Source organism: Procambarus clarkii, chromosome 43, assembly GCF_040958095.1.
Source record: "Procambarus clarkii isolate CNS0578487 chromosome 43, FALCON_Pclarkii_2.0, whole genome shotgun sequence".
In the NCBI taxonomy this organism is placed as follows: domain Eukaryota; kingdom Metazoa; phylum Arthropoda; class Malacostraca; order Decapoda; family Cambaridae; genus Procambarus; species Procambarus clarkii.
The window spans coordinates 4181283-4193357 of record NC_091192.1 but is presented as its reverse complement, the minus strand read 5'-3'; the positions used below and the strand labels follow the sequence as shown (position 1 = coordinate 4193357).

The 12075-nt window shown below is 49.9% G+C and overlaps 1 protein-coding gene and 1 long non-coding RNA gene across 2 annotated transcripts; one reads left to right on the top strand and one right to left on the bottom strand.

The window, feature by feature from the left end:
* The first annotated feature begins 564 nt into the window (after positions 1-564).
* Positions 565-3617, top strand: LOC138349970 (uncharacterized). Its single transcript, XR_011221942.1, has 2 exons — positions 565-1945; positions 2714-3617. It is a non-coding gene; the product is annotated as an uncharacterized lncRNA (long non-coding RNA).
* Positions 3618-6786: 3169 nt separating this feature from the next.
* On the bottom strand, positions 6787-12075 carry LOC138350062 (uncharacterized). The gene is made up of 3 exons (XM_069300344.1): positions 11991-12075; positions 10525-11073; positions 6787-8268 (listed from the first exon to the last, which is right to left on the bottom strand). The coding sequence occupies exons 1-3, from the start codon at positions 12073-12075 to the stop codon at positions 7280-7282; spliced, it is 1623 nt and encodes a 540-aa protein (XP_069156445.1). The 3' UTR covers positions 6787-7279.

Here is a 12075-nt window from a genome sequence, read left to right as displayed (position 1 = left end):
TCTTTAAATGCTCTTTGAGAAACAATAATAGTCTTACGTCTGGTAGGGAAGATACAAACAATTGCTATTCGAGATGCCCAACTGTACTACCAGGAAGTTTAATAGCTCAATTTTGACCTCTGGTTTCCACTGGAGAACCCAGGGTCGTAACATATCCCCAGGGTCAAACTTAATCTGTGTAAACACTCTATGCAAATTAAGGGACCTAGTTTATGGAACTCACTCCCTAGTGAATTGAAAAACTGTAAAACTTTTGCCTTATTTAAAAGCAAAACCAAAAAGTACCTAACTTCATCTTCTTAGTTTCCTACACTGAGCTTTAAATTTGCTCTGTACCTAGTGTTACCCAATCTCCTAATTTTTATGTAATTTCAAACAACCTTATCATTGTGTTCATTGCTGTCTTCTTTTATGTGCTAGCCATATGCTGTATTGTGACTACCAATTTTTGTCAACTACCATTCAAGCTGTCATTGCAACCAATCTTATATTGTTTCTGCTGTATTATGCCTACCAATTTTTTTGTCAACTACCATTCAAGCTGTCATTGCAATCAATCTTAGCTACCTATGTGCTTTAATATACTGTACCTACAATTTTCTCTCATCTTTTTTTCATTTCATGTAATCTGTTATCATTTTTTGTCTATAATTTTGCAAGTATTTACCTCCTTAAAATTTTCTTAGATTAAGGACCTGCCCGAAACGCTGCGCGTGCTAGTGGCTTTACAAGACTGTAATTACCATATTTGTATCCTCACATTCCTTATGTACATTCTTGTATATGCATAAATAAATAAATAAATAAATAAATAAATAAATAAATAAATAAATTTCAGCTAGGGTACGCTAGTTGCAGTGCATTCGGGTGGGGTCCCCCCCCCCCACATTTTTTCCTCCGGTTATTTCGTCCTATTACACTCGTTTCCCTCATTATATATTCTAAATATTGTGCATTATATTTGACCACCCATTCTTCATCGTATCGACAGTACATTAAGATACATTTGGAATGCTACCGAGAAGTTTAGCCTGGCCTCGCGCACGGTGTCATGCAAAAACTGGCCTTTCGGCCTTCCTTTCGGCAAGCTCAAGCCAGTCAGTTAGCATGATGTCGGCCAGCAGCAGCCAGCATGCTGTGGGCCATACGGTCGCTAACGTTCTTTGGCCATCCGGCCTTCTGGGCTATTTTACTCTTCTTGTTCCTTCGCCTTTGTTGTTTCCTACTACGTAATAGTATTCTATTTAATTTAACCTCATCTATCATTAGGTTAGGGGCCCTTACCTCCAACTGCTATTCCTTCCCCTGCGCTCTGCCCGCTCGGCGCACAACGTCGGCTTCTTCTGTTCCCTTTTTTCGCAGCCACGACAAGCCGGAACCCCCCCCCCTCCCCCTCCTCACCCTACTGCAGCGAGGAAGTGAACGCGAGCCGGATATTCCTCTTATCACCATTACAACGCACGCAGCGGCGCCGGGATGCAGCCGCCCAGGGCCTACGTTAATACTATTATCTTCCCTTATTTGCTGGGCTATATGGTAGTATTAATATTATTCCGTATCGTTACTGTCATTCCAGTATTATTTTATTAAAAATATAAATTGTTATTATGGTTTGGCGTTGCTTTCTTAATTTCTTCCATTCTGCGGCACTTGCCGTCATCGGTTATTTACGATATTACATTGTATTCTTACATTGTACGATTCTTTACGACATTGTATTCTTATTATTATCCTTATTACAGTTACTGGATGACAGTTCCCTGCCGTCGATTTCACTTTGCTCCTGTTCTAAAAGATGTAGCCGAAGTTCACGGCGTACTAGCTGCGGCTTGCAGACGCTCATTGACAACACAAGACTACACACAGCGGCCACTTAAGGCAGACTCCTTGGCTTCTATCCAGCCCTATCACCCGTCTGGAGGCAGAGATGGGATGGAGACCAAGGGTAATGTTCCCTGCTCACATTCTACATCCGCTTAGGACACAAGCATGTTATAGATTTGGCTTTAAGAATTGGTTCTTATTCCATTTTATTGTATGTAGATATTGCTTTGTTGTATATACCCGTTCTTGGTATATGTATTGTTTATATTCAAGATTTATAGTGTTTCGTATTACCCCTGTTTATAGTTGCTTTGTGCTTCCTTGCTGTTCTCCTACTGGCTTTCTCCCACCTTTGCTCTTAGCAAAGGTACTTCCCCCTTCCGTTTGCTGGAAGATTCTTAGAATTGTTAGCCCCCTTCATTGCTACAGTATAATTATTCGGAAAACTCTTTATAATAATAATAATAATAATAATAATATTTATTTAGGTAAAGGTACATACATAAAGAGATTTTACAAAGTTTGTTGGCTTTATAGATAGAGCTAGTACATACAATGCCTAAAGCCACTATTACGCAAAGCGTTTCGGGCAGGAAAAAACACTAATGACTAAAGCTTAAAACTAATGGGTAAAAAGAACAAAATGTGTTGAGTACAAATAAAAATAGAGGTAAAAGAGGGGGGAACATTGTTGGAAAAGCAGCGCATCCATTTATTCATCCAGGATTGTTAATTAAGGAATCTCTTAATTCCTGCTGCCGGGATCCCTCCCCCTGTTTTTTCGTCTCCGTATTGATTCAGCTAGGGTTTCCCTCTCGTCTGTGCTCTTGCCTGTCACGATAACACTGCATGCCGCTTCTGCCCACCCTTACTGCCTTATATCTTTCAGCCCGGGGGAGGTGATCTACGCGACAAAAAATCGACGCACGCTCCGACTGGACCAGGTATCGCTTACATGGTCAGGAATCAACACTCTTCGGATCCTACAAGCACAGATCCTACAAGCGCTCCTGTCACCAGGCGAGATTTCTCCAGGATCCTACGCGCTGCCCTCTCGGCGCTAGGCTTGCCTCCAGATGACTACGCACCGCATTCCTTCCGTATCGGCAGGGCCACCCAGCTGTCTCGGGACGGGCTCGCCACATCAGAAATAATGGCAAACGGCAGGCGGAAGAGTAGTGCTCACATCCTACGTCAGACGGGACGTTGTTGCTCTGCTACATTGAGTGCCTCACGCGGCCAGCTGGCACTCGCCCTTCGGGGGGGGGGGGGGGTCCGGCCGCTGGCCTGCGGTGGGGGTGCAGCGCCGGTCCCCAAGTGTCCCGCTGTCCGCAGCTAATACTTTGCCCAGTCTAGGTGCTAGTAAGCCCTACTTGTAGTCACACCCCCTTCTCCTTATCCATTAGGTCTTTTACGGCCTCTTGGCCGGGTACATTACGTGTTATGTGGTCTCTCACTTATTAGTTATTCTTTGTGTCCTGCCTGTTATATCCTAGTGTTATATAATTACTACACATTTGCACTCGGCCTTAATTCTAGTACCAGTTAACCTTTAGGTTTCTGCAGAATTAGTTTCCATGTCACTATAGGCTAAGGTCTCATACTTACTACGGGTGTACCTTTTAAGTTAAATCTAGTCCTCGGACTTGGAATTGTTACTGTTAATTCTTACTTTATATATTTACTTTATATATTTTAATATAAACTTTATATATTTACTTACTTTATATATTTGAAACTTTATATATTTACATGTTCTGCAGAATTTAATCTTCAATAAATTTAAAGCCCCATACTGCCAGTATCTTTCTCCCCCTGATCAGAAAATAAAATATCCTAGCTCACCTAGATCAAAGGGGTAAAGGGAGGAATAACTATCTACCTTACTTCATTCTTTAACGAAACCGACTCGTCCTCTGGCGAGGGATGATGAGGTTCCTGGTCCTGGCCTCTGGTCTTCCGTTGATCAGTTCCCACACACACAAGTTCCTCAGTCATCCTCGTAGTATCGCATCTTCGCTGTACCTCACACCCGGCAGGTACGGTCCTCCTCCTCCTCTCACTCAGGGTACTGGAGTCAGGTACCTGCGCCGTCATCTTCCTCTTCCTCTCGCTGGCGCTGTAGACGCACGTACAGCCTTACCTACCTTGCCTTGCCTTGAGGTGCTTCCGGGGCTTAGCGTCCCCGCGGCCCGGTCGTCGACCAGGCCTCCTGGTTGCCGGACTGATCAACCAGGCTGTTGGACGCGGCTGCTCGCAGCCTGACGTATGAGTCACAGCCTGGTTGATCAGGTATCCTTTGGAGGTGCTTATCCAGTTCTCTCTTGAACACTGTGAGGGGTCGGCCAGTTATGCCCCTTATGTGTAGTGGAAGCGTGTTGAACAGTCTCGGACCTCTGATGTTGATAGAGTTCTCTCTCAGAGTACCAGTTGCACCTCTGCTTTTCAACGGGGGTATTCTGCACATCCTGCCATGTCTTCTGGTCTCATGTGATGTTATTTCTGTGTGCAGGTTTGGGACCAGCCCCCTCTAATATTTTCCACGTGTAAATTATTATGTACCTCTCCCGCCTGCGCTCAAGGGAGTACAGTTTTAGGCTCTTTAGTCGGTCCCAATAGTTTAGATGTTTTACTGAGTGGATTCTAGCAGCAAAGGATCTCTGCACGCTCTCCAGGTCAGCAATTTCTCCAGCTTTGAAAGGGGCTGTCATTGTGCAGCAGTACTCTACTCTAGAGAGCACAAGCGTTTTGAAAAGTATCATCATCGGTATAGCATCTCTAGTGTGAAAAGTTCTTGTTATCCAACCTGTCATTTTTCTTGCAGTTGTGACGGCTACTTTATTGTGTTCTTTAAAGGTAAGGTCTTCAGACATGAGTACACCCAGATCCTTTACATTGCCTTTTCGTTCTATGTTATGATTTGCCTGAGTTTTGTACGTGGTTTCCGTTTTTATATTTTCATTTTTTCCATAGCGCATGAGCTGGAACTTATCTTCGTTAAACACCATATTATTTTCTGTAGCCCATAGAAAGACCTGATCTACATCTGACTGGAGGTTCGCCGTGTCCTCTATGTTGCCTACTCTCATGAAGATCCTAGTGTCATCTGCAAAGGATGATACAGTGCTATAGGTTGTGTTCTTGTCTATGTCCGAAATGAGGATGAGAAAAAGTACTGGAGCAAGCACAGTACCCTGGGGGACTGAGCTCTTCACGGTTGATGGGTTGGATTTTATTTTGTTGACTATTACACATTGGGTTCTGTTGGTCAGGAAATTGTAGATCCATCTGCCTATTTTTCCGGTAATTCCTTTTGAACGCATTTTATGTGCAATAACACCATGGTCACATTTATCAAAAGCTTTTGCGAAATCTGTGTAAATTACATCCGCGTTATGTTTGTCTTCCATAGCATCTAATGCCATATCATAGTGGTCCAGCAACTGCGACAGGTAAGAGCGCCCTGTTCTGAAACCATGTTGTCCGGGGTTATGGAGATGCTGTGATTCCATGTATTTTGTGGTCTTACTTCTTAGCACTCTCTCAAAAATTTTTATGATGTGCGATGTTAGTGCTATCGGTCTGTAATTTTTTGTCTCTGCCTTATTTCCTCCTTTATGAAGTGGTGCTATCTCTGCTGTTTTTAGTATATCAGGAATAACGCCAGTATCTAGGCTTTGTCTCCACAGAATGTGGAGGGCCTGCGATAGTGGTTTTTTACAGTTCTTTACGAATATGGAGTTCCAAGAATCCGGGCCTGGCGCAGAGTGCACAGGCATACTGTTTATGGCTTCTTCAAAATCCAGTGGGGATAGGGTGACGTCTGATATATGATTTGATGTTGGTATCGTATCCATGAAAAATTCATTTGGGTTATCAATCTTTAGTGTGTTTAATGGCTCGCTGTAAACAGAGTCGTACTGCTTCCTCAGTAGCTCGCTCATTTCTTTGTTGTCATCGTTGAAAGTTCCATCTCCCTTTCGCAGGGGCTCGATACTAGATGTGGTTTTTGATCTTGATTTTGCATAGGAGAAAAATTATTTCGGATTTCTCTCTATTTCACTGATGGCCTTTTGCTCTCTTTGCCTCTCCTGGGTTTTGTATGATTCTTGTAGCTTCCGTTCAATTGTTTCTATTTCTCTACCTAACCTTCTTCGCCGTTCTTGAGATAAGGTGCGACTCTCAAGTTGTTCCGCGATTCGTTTTTCTGTCCAGGGGGAGAAAGATACAGGCAGCATGGGGCGTTAAAGTTTATTGAAGATTAAATTCTGCAGAACATGTAAATATATAAAGTAAGAATTAACAGTAACAATTCCAAGTCCGAGGACTAGATTTAACTTAAAAGGTACACCCGTAGTAATTATGAGACCTTAGCCTATAGTGACATGGAAACTAATTCTGCAGAAACGTAAAGCTTAACTGGTACTAGAATTAAGGCCGAATGCAAATGTGAGTAATTATATAACACTAGGATATAACAGGCAGGACACAAAGAGTAACTAATAAGTGAGAGACCACATAACACATAATGTACCCGACCAAGAGGCCGAAAAGACCTAATGAATAAGGAGAAGGGGTTGACTACAAGTAGGGCTTACTAGCACCTAGACTGGGCAAAGTATTAGCTGCGGACAGCGGGACACTTGGGGACCGGCGCTGCACCCCCCTTCCCACATGCAGTGGGGAGACAATCAGGACAACTGTGCAAAGCATGACAAGGGTACAAAAGCAGCCGCTTGCAAAGGGGGGGAGGGTGGGAATTTGCGAGGGCAGCGGCGAGGGCAGGCGGAGTGAGGGCAGAGCCCCATTGTGTGCCCGTATTTATAGGGGCCCCAAACTGCCCGCGCAACGCCGCGGGACGCGCTGCGCAATTGTTTCCTTCTCCCCCGCCAGAAACATCCCCGCTTGCATCAAGCAAGCAGTGACCATTTTCTGTCCAGGGGGAGAAAGATACAGGCAGCATGGGGCGTTAAAGTTTATTGAAGATTAAATTCTGCAGAACATGTAAATATATAAAGTAAGAATTAACAGTAACAATTCCAAGTCCGAGGACTAGATTTAACTTAAAAGGTACACCCGTAGTAATTATGAGACCTTAGCCTATAGTGACATGGAAACTAATTCTGCAGAAACGTAAAGCTTAACTGGTACTAGAATTAAGGCCGAATGCAAATGTGAGTAATTATATAACACTAGGATATAACAGGCAGGACACAAAGAGTAACTAATAAGTGAGAGACCACATAACACATAATGTACCCGACCAAGAGGCCGGAAAGACCTAATGAATAAGGAGAAGGGGTTGACTACAAGTAGGGCTTACTAGCACCTAGACTGGGCAAAGTATTAGCTGCGGACAGCGGGACACTTGGGGACCGGCGCTGCACCCCCACCGCAGGCCAGCGGCCGGACCCCCCCCCCCGAAGGGCGAGTGCCAGCTGGCCGCGTGAGGCACTCAAAGTGGCAGAGCAACAACGTCCCGCCTGACGTAGGATGTGAAAGCGCTACTCCTCCACCTGCCGACAGCCATTATTTCTGAAGTGGCGAGCCCATCCCGAGACAGCTGAGTGGCCCTGCCGATACGGAAGGAATGCGGCGCGTAGTCATCTGGAGGCAAGCCTAGCGCCGTGAGGGCAGAGCGTAGGATCTTGGAGAAATCTCGCCTGGTGACAGGAGCGCCTGCGGCGTGTTTGAATATGGGCCCCGGGCTCAGGCCCCTGTGATTAAAGTATTTAGACAGGGCACGGACCGGGCAGTACTTGCTGGAAGGGTTCGCTCTCAGGGAGAGGGTGGGCGTGCGCCCTGCACTGTGCTTGTAGGTGTTGAAGACGATATCTATTCCTGCCGTCGTAAGTGATACCTGCTCGAGGTTGAGCGTGTGTCGTCCATGGTCCACGTAGACCGCCTCACCCGGGCGTAGGCAGGCGTGGAAAGCCAGGGAGAAGAGCGCCCTGTAGCAGGACTTCTCGTAGGCAGAGTTACATACGCCTCCCAGTGCCCGCAGCAGGCGATGCAGGAGGCTCCTCGTCACTGGGAGACGCCGTGCAGGGGCCCGCTGTGCGGAGTTACGTGCCCCTTTGAGGAGTTGGGTGACCAGGAACTGCCGAGTTGGGTCCCTCCTACCGTGTAGCTTGCAGACGAAGGCGATGGCCGCTAGATAGGCGTGCAGAGAGCGGTAAGCCAGGCCCCGCGAGAGCAGGGATTGCAGGAAGTTCCCCAGAGTCGAAGGTGCAGCATCGAAGGGGCATTCTCCTTGCCGCCCTGCCAAGACGTAGGCGGCGTACTCCACCCACTTAGCCCTGTAAGTACGCCTCGTCGCTGGCTGCAGGGAGTTGAATAGGGTCCTCACAGTTGCAGGGTGAAGTTGCAGGGCAGGAGGTGCGCAGGAACTGTTGTCGGCGTCTCGGCGAGGCCTGCTTCTCGCAGGAACAAGGGCGGCAGCGTCTGTAAGCGGGAAAGAGCATCACAAACCCCGTTTAATTTTCCTGGGAGGTGGGAGGGTAGGAGTGTAATGTTATGGATGAGTAGAAGCACTGCCAAGGGCCTGACAATTTGCATTAGTAGGGGGCACCTAGCAGAGAGTGTGTTGAGCACGCTTACCACTGCACTGTTGTCCGATTTACACACCAGCCTCTTATTGGCCAATACCGGGGCGAAAAGTGCTATGCCCATGAAGAAAGGGTAGAGCTCGAGCAAAGCAATGTTGAGCCGACCCCAGACCTGAGGCCAGGTTCCCCTGAACCAGGCCGCCCCTAGCGTTAGTCCATACCCCTTGGAAGAAGCGTCTGCACACATTGAAAGAGATGGGGCGTTTCCCCACCCGCCATCTGGGGGAAAAACTGTTACTCCATTGAAATCAGTGAGGAAGGAGCGCCAGGCGACGAGATCGTGCTTAGCCTCCGCGTCCAAATGGCATAGGCGCGAGGGACGCTGTGGGCCTCGCGTAAGCGGGTGCAGACGACGCAAGAAGGCCCGTCCTCCCGGGATTACCGCGGTGGCGAATTGCAACTTCCCGATGATCGCCTGCAGGTCTCGGAGAGGGATGCGCTCCTGACTCAGCGCGACTTCGACCGCTGCCGTGTACTTCGTTCTCTTGTCCTCTGGTAGTCTTGTTTCCATCCTGTGAGCATCAATCTCCAGCCCCAGGAACGTGAGGCATGAGCACGGGCCCTGCGTTTTGTGGGGTGCCAAGGGGACCCCCAGACGCTCGCAGAGGGCAGTGAACACCCTCAGGCTTCGCTGGCACTCGTCGAACGTGAAACTGACGAAGAGGAAGTCGTCCAATACCTTCACGACGTCGCAGACCCCGAACTTCTCGGCGAGGATCCATTGCAGGGCACTGGAGAAGGACTCGAAGATCCGGCAGGAGGGGGCGGCTCCCATGCTGAGCATCTTCTCGTAGTAGTACTTGCCCCCATAAGAAAACCCCAGCAGATGGTAGTCGCTCGGGTGTACTGGGACGATCCTGAAAGCTTCTGCGATGTCACACTTTGCCAGGTGAGCCCCCGGGGACCGGCTGACAACCATTGTCACCGCATCATGGATAGACTGGTAGGTGACGGACGTCGATTCCCGTGGGATGTTGGCGTTCACACTGTCAGGGGAGTAAGGGTAGCTAAGGTTGTGCAGGAGGCGGTACTTGCCCGGCGTAGACTTCTCCCTCAGTGCTATGGGCGAACACTTGAAATTCTTGAAAGGGGGGGCTTCGTAGGGGCCCGCGATGCGTCCTAGACTCAACTCCTTGTCGAGCATGGGCCCGACGATGTGCGGGAGGTCCGTCGTAGCCTGGGGGTTGCGTGAAGTAAGGGGGGTTCGCACTCCTTCAAAGCCAAGAAGGAACCCCCTTCTGAAACCCCCCACGACGTAGTCTCGCAGGGGGTAACCCGCCAGCAAAGCATCAAGGGCGTCGGCGTCCACCGGCGTTGTTACTGCCGGCGCTCTTCTTAGCCTTGTCCCGTGGTTGTCTTCGTGGGCGCTGGTCGTGGGTGGGTCTGTCGCGTATGTGGGCTGGGGGGCACGTGGTGTAGGCCGGGTGCCTCCTTCGGCAGCGCGGGCAGTAGTGCTGGAAGGCGCAGGAAGTAAAAGTGCAGCCGGGTCCTCTCGAGTGGTAGGCAAAACAGTAGCCCGGGGGGAGCCCTGCGGCCCGAGCGCTAGAGAGGGAAAGGGCTGCCGGCCGACCTGCCTCCTGTCTGCCTGCCTGGACAGCGACGTGTGCGACCCGCTGTATCGAGCGGAATTCCAGGTCCAGCCTGTAATCAAGCCAAGAACAGTCCGACCTCTCCTTGTCCCATCTGAAGGCCTTGTCGTACCACATCCAGTCGTTTTTGAGGGTCACCTTCATGGTCTTGACGTAGCGGGTGTAGGTGAGCAGGGCCTGAGCCTCGGCCGGGTGCTTCTCTATGTAGAGCGTGGCATAGATGTCAAAGCCGTGCTCCCACTGGGCTGGCGTCAGTGGCATCTGCTTCTTACCAGACGCCTGGGGGTCAGTGGGGGGCGCGGGGCGTGGCTCGTAGGGTCCTGCTTCTCGCTCATGATTGAGCAACTCCCTGAGGTCAACATACTTTTTAGCCCAGATCTTTTCACGGAGGGCCTGTGGTACATGTACGCCCAGGAGTGGGATGGTGGAAGCCTGGGGAGCCCGAAGGTGTCCCAGCCAAGGGCTAGGAGGAGGGGAAGCAGCGCTCACCCTGGGAGACTCACCATAAGAGGACGGGCTGGAGGAGCTGGCACGGCGCCTCGACGTATGCCCCCTGGCCCTGTATCGAGGGCGACGCTCGGAGGAGAAGGGCGAGGGGGCTGAGGCGGCCGGAGCAGGGGTGGCCAGGGCAGGGGCGGCCGAGGCACCTCCTCCGTCGCGGAGAGCCGCGCCCGAGGGGGGCCCACGTGCTTGCGCAATGAGGGCCTGCAGCGTCGTCCAATCATCTGCTGAAAGGGGTGGGAGTTGGGTCACTGTGCCACCCGTTGCTTTGCCCGAATTGTGCAGCTGAGGAGTGCGCCCGGGGTCCGTGTCCGAGCCATCCGAGGAGGGCTCTGTAGAGGGGGAGGCAAAGCGTGCGGGCTTGGTCCGCGCCCTGGCCGGCTGTGTCCGCGCTCCACTACGTTGCTGTCCTCGCGTTGACGCCGTCCGAGCCCTCTTCCGTGTTGCAGATGTTGGGTGGTCCGTCTTCTCGCCACTGCGGAAAGGGGGAACGTTAGTGACAGCCTGACTAACCTGGCGACAGGCAGGGGGATAAAACCCGACTGCCGCCCCTGCTAGCATAACATAACATAACATATAACATAACATATAACATAACATATAACATAACATATAACAACATATAACATAACATATAACATAACATATAACATAACGTATAACATAACGTATAACATAACGTATAACATAACATAACATAACATAACGTAACGTAACATAACGTAACGTAACGTAACATAACATAACGGGAAGAAACAGAATCCCACTGGCACGAAGGAGGGATGGGGGGGGGGGGAAGATCAACGGACGTAGGAGGAACCTAGGAGACGTTTTCCACAGGCGTGCCCGCACGGCTGGGGGGGGGGGGCCGTCAAACAGAGGCCGAAGAGAAGAAGACGGCGCTGAGGCGCGCTGGACAGCACACAACCCGACAGGGAAGGGACGAGGCCCAAAAACGAGAAGCGATAACGTAGAATGGGAGGGAAGAATGCGGAAGTAAGAGGGCAAGACCGAGTAAACAGGGACCCAGGGGGGGGGCTGCCGATAAGCCGAGGCTCGCGCCCCACTGTCCATACCTAAACGTCCTAGACAGGAAGGGGAGAAGCATAAAAGTAAGCCGGCAAAAGAGACAAGCAGCTGGCAAAGCATAGCCTGCAGGAGGCGAATGACGGGGGAAGGCTGTTGAACAGGCCCAAATAACTTAAGCAAGGGCAAGAGGCCCGTAACACAGCAACGAGCCCGACGCGGCTGAAATTACCCAAAACATAAAGGCAAAGCTCTAGCAAACACCCGAAGGAGACCAAGGAAATACAGAGCAACAGAAAGAAAAGTTAACCAACCCAATGAAAAAAAAAAAGAAAAAGGAGACCCCAGGAAAAAGGGGGGGGGAAACGTAGCCTGAATAAACAAGCGAGAAGCAAGGGGGCAGCAACACCGAAGGCAAGGCGAACTAGAAGACCTTACAGACGTGGTTGGTTGCGTCGTTGCGTCACAGGAAAGACGCAGCAGCACGCCCTGCCGGCCGGGCACGTGACGCCCGGCAAGGCATGCAT